Here is a 10,252-nt window from a genome sequence, read left to right as displayed (position 1 = left end):
GAAAGAATCTTCACTTCCTGTGCTACAGCAGTAATAAAGAACAAACACAAAACGCATCATGTTTAAATATCCTGTGGATTTAGAGGTACCAAACCGTACTGAACCAAACCGGACTGCTTGGTGGAAACACGGCTTTATTTCTCTCTGATGTACGTCGCTTTGGATAAAATGTCTGCTAAATGCAGAATTGTAGAACTTCCACCACGTTAAAATGCTCCGTTGTCATGTGTTCTTCAGAAGAGATTGATGTTCATTTACCAACCATATTTTCAAGCCTCATCTTCCAATATCTTACATTCAGTGTTATCCTGCAGGATGTCTGAACCAGCGGTTGTTTACAACTCTACAAACCCTGATTTTAGGCTTCTATCATTCTATAAAAGTAGATGGCCCATAAAGAGGAGCACGTGGATGATTATAGAGGCAGCACTTTGCCTCAAATAAACGGGTACAAGATGTTTTTAAAAACTGTGATTGTCCCCTTTGTTCTCATCATTCAAGCCATCCTTTCAACATGCCTCCGCCTCACCCAAAGAACTAAGGAGGAAATAAATTTATAAAAAAACAACCTCTCTTTAATAACCATCTTGTCCTCTTCATCTTCTTCCTCCACTTTACAAGTCCTCAAGAGGGCAGTGTTTGAATGAAAGAGTCTCCAGCTGTCAGCACTCATCAAATCAGAGCGGGGCATGAGGGATGCCAAGAACTTTAGAGAGAGTGCAGTTCATATTATTTTTATTCAAACCAGATATGAGGATATAGAATATTGTATGTAAAAAAACAAGATTAATTTAAATGACAATATGGTGCTGAAGTGTGTCTTATTGCAGACTGGATGAAAGAGTTCTTAAAGGGAGGAGGATTTCTTTAAATCTGGGGAAAGACAGATGCTGGGATTGTTTAAGTTTTTTACATAGAATTGAGTTTAATGCCTGAGAGCCGTTATAATAAAAGATATTAAAGTGATTAATTAATTATGTAAAGCCTTCTTTCAAATGGGATAAATAAAGCATCTAAGAAGGAGTGTGAGGTGAAACATCTTTAATTCTGCATGCTGTGAACTCGAGATGATTCCAAAATAAACCACCTGAAAAAAAAAAAAAGCCTGAATTCTTTTCAGACCGGTCACACTGTGGTGGACTTGAAGGAGGAAAAGATACTTGTGTTCACTTAATTCTAATTAAAACAACAATCACTGACAGTTGTGTCGATCAGCTGCCCATTCCTTATCTGTACTTTCTTCCTCTCGCCCCTCTTTTGATCCCTTCTCTGCTACCATCTTCCCTCGCCTCCTCTCCCCTTACTTCTGTTTTATCACCTCACCTCCTGCTTCCTCTCTTTGACTTTTATTTCCTACTCCCTCTCCTCTATTTTCTTCTCTTCTCCTCTTCTCTCTCTCCCTCCTTCTCTTCCTCCTACTGCTGCTTCATCTCTTTCCACCCAAATCTCTCTATTTCCCTCGTCTCCCTCCTTTCTCTCTTGTCTTTCTCCACTTCCTTCTCCTTAACCCTGTCTCCTGTCATCAATCAACCTCATTGTATCCCACTTATCCTCTCTTTCTCCCTTCTCCCTACCTATACTTTCTATATCTCTTATTTTGTTCTTCTCTTCTCCCTGTCGTCCACCCTCCTTTTTTACTCCTATTCTCACCCATCCTTAATCACCCACTCAAATCCCCCCCCCCCCCTTAAAGTTTCTCAATGAATCTTCAGCCCAGGTTCGACCCCTCCCACTTTGTGTAATCTCTTAATTGTCAGCATGACGAAAACCTGCGTGAAGCTTAAATACAGCGTGCGCCTCTCTCACTGTGACTGGATCTTAGCAACTTCTCCCCACGGGCATCTCTCTCTCTCTCCCTTTCTCTCTCACCCCCTCTCTCTCGCCTTTCTCTCTCTCTCCCGGCTCTTTCGCTCTCGTGTCTCCTCACCTCGCAGTCAGTCAGTGAGTCAGTCAGTCAGTCAGTCAGTCAGCATGCAGGTGTCTCCGGCTCTCCTCGTCTCCAGCTCCGCGCTGCTGCTGCTGCTGCTGCTGCAGGGATGCTGCGCCGCCGCCAAGGGATGGAGGGTACTCAAGAACGACGGCACGGAGATTTTACCGGAGTTCACGGAGAATACGGGGACACCGATACTACAGGCGAACAACAACAATAACAACAACAACAACAACAGCAACAACAACGGCAACAGTATGAACAACAGGGCGAAGAACGGCGGCAGGACGGGGAACTCTGTCTCATACAGTAAGTCACAAAGTTTCATGTGCTCTGAATTAAAAAAAAAACAAATTATGAAATAGTGAATATTTAAATTAGGTAGAAATCAACATGAAATATGTTTATTTACTTTAAAGGCCTTTTGAGTCAACATGTGGAAACTAGCATTAAAAGTGTTCTTTAATTCAGTGGTTCTCAACCGGTGGGGTCGGGACCCAAAAGTGGGACGCAGAGCCATTTTCAGTGGGTCTCAAAGGTGTGCCTGGAAGACAAATTGAGTCCTAATCTGATTGACTAAAAAAATATCTGAAATTTGGGTCGCGATTTTTCATGCAGGAGTCGGTGGTGGGTCCTGAACCACTGCTTTAATTAGCCTGCGTGTATATTTATCAGTTTTGATAGGTTTATGAAGCCCTTTGTGAACATGAACGTGAACACAAGAGTGTAGGATCATGCATTAGAGGCTTTCATTTAAATACAAGGGCTCAAAAATGCTACGTTTATTCATGTAAAGAGAGAATTTTTCAAATTAAAAGTCTGATTTTATTGGAAATATTTGCTTATTTCTCAGATAAAATTCATGTTTGAGGGAGCGTTGAGTGTTTGCGCGCTTAAATTGTGCTGCTGAGTCCAAACATGATGTAAAAAAATCCACATTTAAGACTTAAAATTAACAGATAAATATGAAAAATAAGCCTATTATAAAAATATAATGCATTTTTGGTTCTTAGGACTTGACCCAGCTTTCAAACATTTGAAACATCTCCTGATCTAGACTCTTCAAATTCTTCAGAAATGAGTCTTTTAAATACACAACCTGTCCTCTAATTGAGCTGTATTCTCATTGACTCTTTGATTAAAGCGTCTCTCTCTCTCTCTCTCTCTCTCTCTCTATTGAGAGTGTGAAGACATGTTTGCTTTTCTCGTCCGCTGCCAGAGCCGAGTGTGATGAGAGCGACGCCGCAGACGCGCATTCTTGTGGTTTCTTCCCCCTTCCACATTGTGAAGCGGAGCAATCGGAGAGCCATCACGGCTTCTTCTTCTCTTTTTTTCACATTGTCTTTTCCTCCTGTCTTTATACTATTAGTCAAGCTCTACTTAGGTTATAACTATTTGATTGCAACAACATGTCTCAGAGTTTGGACGACTTTCGGGGGGTTTTGTTGGAAATTGCTTTTTAAATGCAACACTGCCTTCCTGAATGATTCCCACCTGTGGACACTAAAAGGTTCTGATTGAGGAGTACACATGCAGGATAATCTCACGGCTCGCTCTCATGGACTCGAGATGGGTGGTGCGAGATTCTCACAGTTTAGCCCGCGTTTGATCAGGGACACACAAAGAGGGGATTAAGAGGAGGAGATGATTGATTAGATTAGGGGAGAACAGCAGATGATTAGGGGGGGAATTAGGAAATGAAGATGTGTTAGCGGGAGTGATTTCTGTCTTCTGAGGCAACACGTCCACACTTTTAACACGATTACAACATCACATGAGAAGATTCTCTGTCATCTTTTTCTCATGCAAATGTGTCGTCACAGCCCTTAAAGAGCCTCACACTTGTTTGTTTTTAAATCAAATAACGCCCATTAACAACTACATAAAAGGACAGACGATAGCGTCTTGATTCTCATTAGTCGCAAAAAAAGGGCTGGAAAATATCTTCCCCTTGTTTTCACAGGGATAAGAAAGCACATGTGTTGAGTTTCACACAAAATCTTCTGGATTATTTTCCTCATCCATCGCTCAAGTTTCATCCTTGGGTGGTTTATCAAGGTCCCTGTGGGGTCACAGCAGAGACTTAAACCACCTCCCGTCCTCTCCCAGGACTCATCTCTTTCTGCCGGGGGGGGGGGGGGGGGGGGGGGGGGCATCATCATTAGCTCAGATTGTTTTCAGGCTGACAGCAGTGGAAAGAGAACAAGAAATGTTGCGATTGAGACGGGATAACAACAAACTCAGACGCGCTCACTGAACAAGACACCCTGCTGACTTTGTACGGTGCAAGAAAAAAAAAAAAAGTGCTGCCCAGTGCGTGCTGCAGGCTTTGTGTACTCCTGTGGTCCCTTTAGCGGCGGCCACAGAATAACACCAGATCAGGTTCTCATGAGGAGAAAAAAAAAAAAAAGGAAGTCACCTCACATAAATCCTTTGTTCAGCCCTTTTTTGCAAAGAAAGCCACAGAGGAAAACAGATCCCTCTCTGAGTGTATCATTTCTTAACCGACAGTTCCTTTTTGCCTTCTTTTTTACACACTGCTTGTAAAAAAAAAAAAAAAGAAACACATGCGCACACACACACACACACACACACACACACAGCACAATAAGTCATGCGTACGGCTGTTTAAAAGCTGTGGCTGAAACATGGGATTACAGGCTGGAGTGTGTGTTGTCTTAAATCAGTCTGGCCCGTGTCCAGTGTGTTGAGAGTCGTACAGTTGCAGCGCTGCCTTAAAATAACCAGACAGCTCTTTACTCCTCCGTCACCACATACGTTTCCTGAGGGCCAAAACGCTCGATGCCAGTTTTTCTCTCCCAGCACAAAAAAAAAAAAAACCTCCATTAGGTTTGATTGAGCTGTTTAATGGCCCTCTGGTCTGGATTTTCTATCAGCTGATTGCTGCCAGCTGGATTTTCTAAATAGAGTCCCGTCATCGACTTAATGATCGCCCCATGGATCACATTCAGAAACTCTGATCTGACCTTAAGTCTTTAATAAATGCAGAAATTGTTGCGATAAGCTGAGCTCATAAAAAGCTCATTTTAGGGCGCAGTTTGTCCTCATGATGTGTCAGTTTTACACCAAGAGTCAGATTCACAAACTCTGAGCTGCCCATACGGAAACGCAGAATATCTGCTTCTTATTTCATTAATTTCAAAATAAATTCAGGCTGATTTACTTCCGAGCACTTTCTTCTTTTAATGGTCACACTGGGGAATAAAATAATAACTTGAATCCAAGTTTCGGTCTGAACTTCGATGGAGAAATTGCGCTGCACTTGACTGTTTCATTATGTGTCAGAAATGCTTCTGTATCAGCTGATTGCTGAAAGCTCGATATCTCTAAACTGGGCGGTCACATGATTACAATTTTTAATCTCAAATAATTTCTTAATTTCAATCGTTAATCGCGATTAATCACATTTTAATCGCATGTTAGAAACTCCATTTAGAATTTTAAAACATATATTTTTTAGGCTTTTCAGCTGAGAGAACTTTACTTGCTGTTTTAATTCAACCCAGCTTTTATTTTGAAACAAAATAAGAACCTTCTGTTAGACTGAAGGTAACGCCATTAACTGAGTCATGGAAAAAAGAAAAACTAAATTAGAGCAGCTCAAAGGAAAGGTAAAAAAAAGTGAAATGTTTGGTGTCTTAAGGTGGATATTACTTTACTACGAGGAGACACTGGTTTACTCCACGGAGCACCTTAAGGGACAAAATAGCATGCAACTAATCGCATAAAAAAAGAATGCAAGGGAGATCCCACAGCCTGAGCGGTTATGTCGCTCGCCCCATGTACAGAGGCAATAGTCCGTGTCGCAGCGGCTGTCGGTTTGAATCCAACCTCGTCCCTTTGCTGTTTGTCATCCCCCACTCTCTCCTGTCGCTCTCTCTCTTCAGCTGTCCTCCCTGCCTTAAAGGCAAAAGGGCCCCAAAAAATAACTTAAAAAAGATGTATTAATTTCAGACCTTAATTAATCCTGATAGTTAATGCTGACCACCCTTCTTTAAACTGATATTAATCTACACTTAGATGCAGAAATTATTAAGATATTGTTGAACTATTAAAGCTCAATTTTGGATGCAATTTTTGTCTTCACAATGTTTAATATATTCTATCAGCTGATTGGTGCAGCTGGATTTCATAGATGGCAGATAATCACACCATGAATCAAACACAGAATCTCGAAGCTGACTGATCTCAAACTTCAGCCTGCCTTTACATTTCTGAATTACATTATTCATCTCAGTTTATTAAAGTTCATCTTTCAGGTGCATTTGTGTTTTGCTGGTTATTGATCACAACATTAACTACAATTACATTTCAGAAACTCTGAAGTTACCTAAATTTAAAAAAAATGTTGCAATGTGTTTAGTTATTTTCAAAGTGTATTTTCTGGTGCAATTTTCCCCCAATGGCATGTCAGAATTTGAGCAGATTGCTTCAGGGTGTGTTTTTATCTGGCTCATGTTGTTTGTCTCTTACATTCCTAATACATCAGGTGACGTCAACATAAAGAGAAAGAGAGGAATTATGTCAAACTTGAACTTAGACGCAGCTGCGGTCTTGAAGCGGTTAACCTGCAGAATGTCTCTTCCAGCATGCGGCACATCAAAGTGTTTGTTTTGGGCCGCAGCCACGACTGTAACTGTGATATCCTGCTCTTCCACCCAGGTGCCTCGGAGCTGAGCTGCAGGGAGCTGCGTTCCACCCGCTACATCACCGACGGATCCTGCCGCAGCGCCAAGCCCGTCAAGGAGCTGGTGTGCTCGGGTCAGTGCATGCCCTCGCACCTCATGCCCAACTCCATCGCCCGCGGCAAGTGGTGGAGGAACAACGCGTCGGAATACCGCTGCATCCCGGCTCACTCCCGGACACGGAGGGTCCAGCTGCACTGTCCCAACGGGAACACTCGGACTTATAAAATCCGCGTGGTCACCTCCTGCAAGTGCAAACGCTTCAGGCCTCACCATAACCAATCGGAGGCCAAGGAGGTCCCGAAGAGGCCGCGCAACAGAAAGCTGAGTCGGAGCAAGAACAACTCTCCTTTGATTGGGAACTCGTACTAATGCTTCTCTCTTGCATCCGAGGACAAGGACTGACACTAAAGCACACTCTCTCACACACACACACACACACACACACGCACACACACACACGCACACGACACACCGACCAACACGTCTCCTTCGAATAGGGAGGAGGTGTAAGAGAAATTTCAAAGAGAGCAGATTCATAAGCTAACTGCTGGGCTGGTGTAAGTCATCAGTCTTTATTTTTCAGCCATTTGTCGGCACATTGGTGAACTTTGCTTATTTGCATGACAAAAAGAGTGGATGCCAGGGCTCGCCGCAGCTTGGACCGGCCAAGAGTTGTAGCAACAAGTCGGATAATATGAACATCTGATCCCCCCAACCCCCCCCCCGATCCTGGGTTTTATCGTCTACTCTAACATATTTAAAACAGGCATAATGAGAAGTCATTTTTGAAATATCAAACCCATCTGTGTAAACATCCAGCGGAAGCAGAACTACACAGCATTGTTGAGAGCTGAAAAGGTTTTATCTGCGCTCCAAAGTGGTTGTAATCCGTCTCCTTCTGGCCACATGGTGGAGGATATGCTGAAACCTCTGGGGACTCTAATGGTGGTGGGGGGGGGGGGGATGTTGACAGGTTTGAGAGTCCTGGCTTGTGTGGTGGTCCAAGGCAGTGCTCGTGACAGCCCACTAAAGTTTTCACTCATCAAGAGAAACCCTACAGCAACCTCCATGATGCACAATTTAAGACAGTTACAGTAGCAACTTTCCAACGAGTAGATAGAGAGTCAGGAGGTAAGAGGGGAGGAGGCAATTTAGTCAGCGCTAACGCCATCTGGTCGCTGAGCAGCAGAGGTGGCAGCAGGACACAGATTCTTTGTGCAAGTAGAAGTACAGATATGGGTATTAAATGGATTCCAGCAAGAGTGGGAGTACTGGTTAGACTATTTTGATAAGCAAAAAAGTTTAGACTTTGAAAAGTTTCTCTATAGGACATTTCTTGGCAAACCAAATTGAACCTCGCGTTATATTTGAAAGACAATTAAACTTAAATCATTCTGACTTCAGGAAAAGGAACTCTAAACTGAGAATAATAAATAATAATAAAGCAGCAATATGTAACTTTTCCACCTTAAAACAGTCGATCTAATAGTACAATTACTTTCAACAAGGAGAATGGTGTCGGTCCAATTTCCACAGAGCGCCATAGTCACCTGTTATCAGCACTATGTAACTTTGTCAGCCGGCCGCAGCTCTAATACGGCTTTAGGGCACAAGTTTAAGTACCAGCCATCAGCTTCAAAGCAGTCAGTTAGCCCGTCTTCGTACGGTTTGATTCAATGGCGGAGGCTAAGAGATCTAAGACAGTGACAGTAGGAAGCTAAGAAGAGAAAAAGAGACAGAGGAAGAAGTTTGATGCCGAGCTGGTTGTGTCAATACACGACGGGGCTACAAACCAAATTCCTCCATGTTGTTTTAACTCCACCCCAATGGACAAATCAGTCGGATGGCTAACGTCTTGAGGCTCTAAATCTTCTCTGATGTTCCCTGTGGTGAAGTTTCCCTCTCCCCTATGTTTCATCTCACGCCTTATATGCCCATGCTCACTGTACCAAGGAATCTTCTTATGGGTTATTTCCCCCATGCATTTTGAGCTCATGGGTCTTGATGTTTGGTTGGCCCCCATTGTGCCAAAATAAGTCAAAACTTGCCATTAAATACAGTAAAGGTGAAAATGTAAGTAGTAGAAAGTAAAGATATGTCTGTTCAAGTATAAAGTATAATCAGTATAAATTGTTTGTACTTGGTGACTTCTCACCTCTGCTTGGCAGTCCAGAGACTTCTGTTAATTACTAAATGAAACCAGTCGTGTGTTAGTTGACTCATAAAAAGCCATTTTGCTCGACAAAGTTAGCTCTTGTTCTCTGAAATCGCACTCCAGAAAGTGCACATGTGTGTAGGAGGTATCAAAAAAATTGTGCGTGGTTGTCTTGTTACCTAAGGGCAGAGCATTCTCCAGGACGCCTACACCGGAATTTCTTCTGCGAGGAGCCAAATAGAGCAGCGATCGACGGTCCACGGCCAAGAAAAAATAAAAAAAATCCATCCTGCAGGATTCAATCCACCTCCACTCTCTGCTCACATTCTGTAAATAACTCCAACAGGACAAATAGGGCCAGAAATAACCGAAATGAAAACAATAATTGAGTTTTCTATCGTTGTGTTGACTGATACAAATCCAGCAGGAAGAGGACGTGACGATACGCAGACGACACAACCTCCTTCCTCAGAAAGGACTCAGTTGAGACTGTGTTTCATGAAGAATATTCACAATGTTTTTTCCACAAATTGTCAGCGCTCCTGTGTCTTTCCGCTCATATTGCTTCCTGATTTTGGTTCTCTCAACTGTTCCGACAATGTTTGCTTCTTTTTTATCCGATTGTATTGTCTGAAAAAGAAACTGGAAGGGTTTTTTTTTTTTTTTTTTGTCGTGTAAGCGGAGAGCTGTGATGCATCTTGTGATTGTACATATCATACCTGCGAGGTCTTCTGCAGCCGTGCCCTCACATGACACGGCGTTGCAGAGAAGCAGGCAGCGAGGGGGGACGGAGGGGCTTGTTTCCTACAGACACAAAGAAGGACTGTTATAAAGAATGAACTGCATATTTATTTTTTATTTCCACATTTAAATTATTTATGCAACCTTTTGTAGTAAATGATAGCCATTATTGTCATATAGTGTGATAGAGAAATGAAATACTGTACAGTACATGAATAAAGTAAAGGAAGATATATTTGAAAGAGCTCGCCTTTCTGTTATTATTTTGTGAACGCCACATGTTTAAGCAGCTGTAATAAATGAACCCTTTCATGCACGTCCATTCCCATGGCGACTAAGTCGGTGCACTGTGGCTTCAAAATGTGAAACCTTTGGTGCTCCTTTGGCGTCGTTTCTTTAGGTTCGTCATCCTGAATGAAGAGCAAGCACTGGAATTTACACACACTCACACAAATCCTGAAAATTTCCTGAAATTTTTGGGGTAACCTGCAGGTATGAAAGCAAATGGCCACATATTTCACCCTCGACTTTACCAGGATTTTTTTTCCTACCAGCCCCACCCTACCTGTGGTCAGGATTAGGTAATGTGTGAACACGGCAGGAAATAGTCAGGCAAATTCACCACTAGTGAGTTGGCAGGGCTGAAGATGTTAATTGGTGCAGTCTTCATGCACAAAAAGAAGCTGCTTCATAGCCTTTTCTGCTTGCAAGTATGAT

General features: G+C 42.6%; 1 protein-coding gene across 1 annotated transcript; it reads left to right on the top strand.

The window, feature by feature from the left end:
• Positions 1–1,790: 1,790 nt before the first annotated feature.
• Positions 1,791–9,779, top strand: sost (sclerostin). The gene is made up of 2 exons (XM_020644978.3): positions 1,791–2,239; positions 6,614–9,779. Exons 1-2 carry the CDS (start codon positions 1,972–1,974, stop codon positions 7,006–7,008), a joined length of 663 nt encoding a protein of 220 aa, XP_020500634.1. The 5' UTR covers positions 1,791–1,971; the 3' UTR covers positions 7,009–9,779.
• The last annotated feature ends 473 nt before the right edge of the window (positions 9,780–10,252 follow it).

The sequence above is a fragment of the Labrus bergylta genome, chromosome 21, assembly GCF_963930695.1.
Source record: "Labrus bergylta chromosome 21, fLabBer1.1, whole genome shotgun sequence".
Classification (NCBI taxonomy): Eukaryota; Metazoa; Chordata; class Actinopteri; order Labriformes; family Labridae; genus Labrus; species Labrus bergylta.
This window is presented reverse-complemented; position numbering and strand designations above follow the sequence as displayed.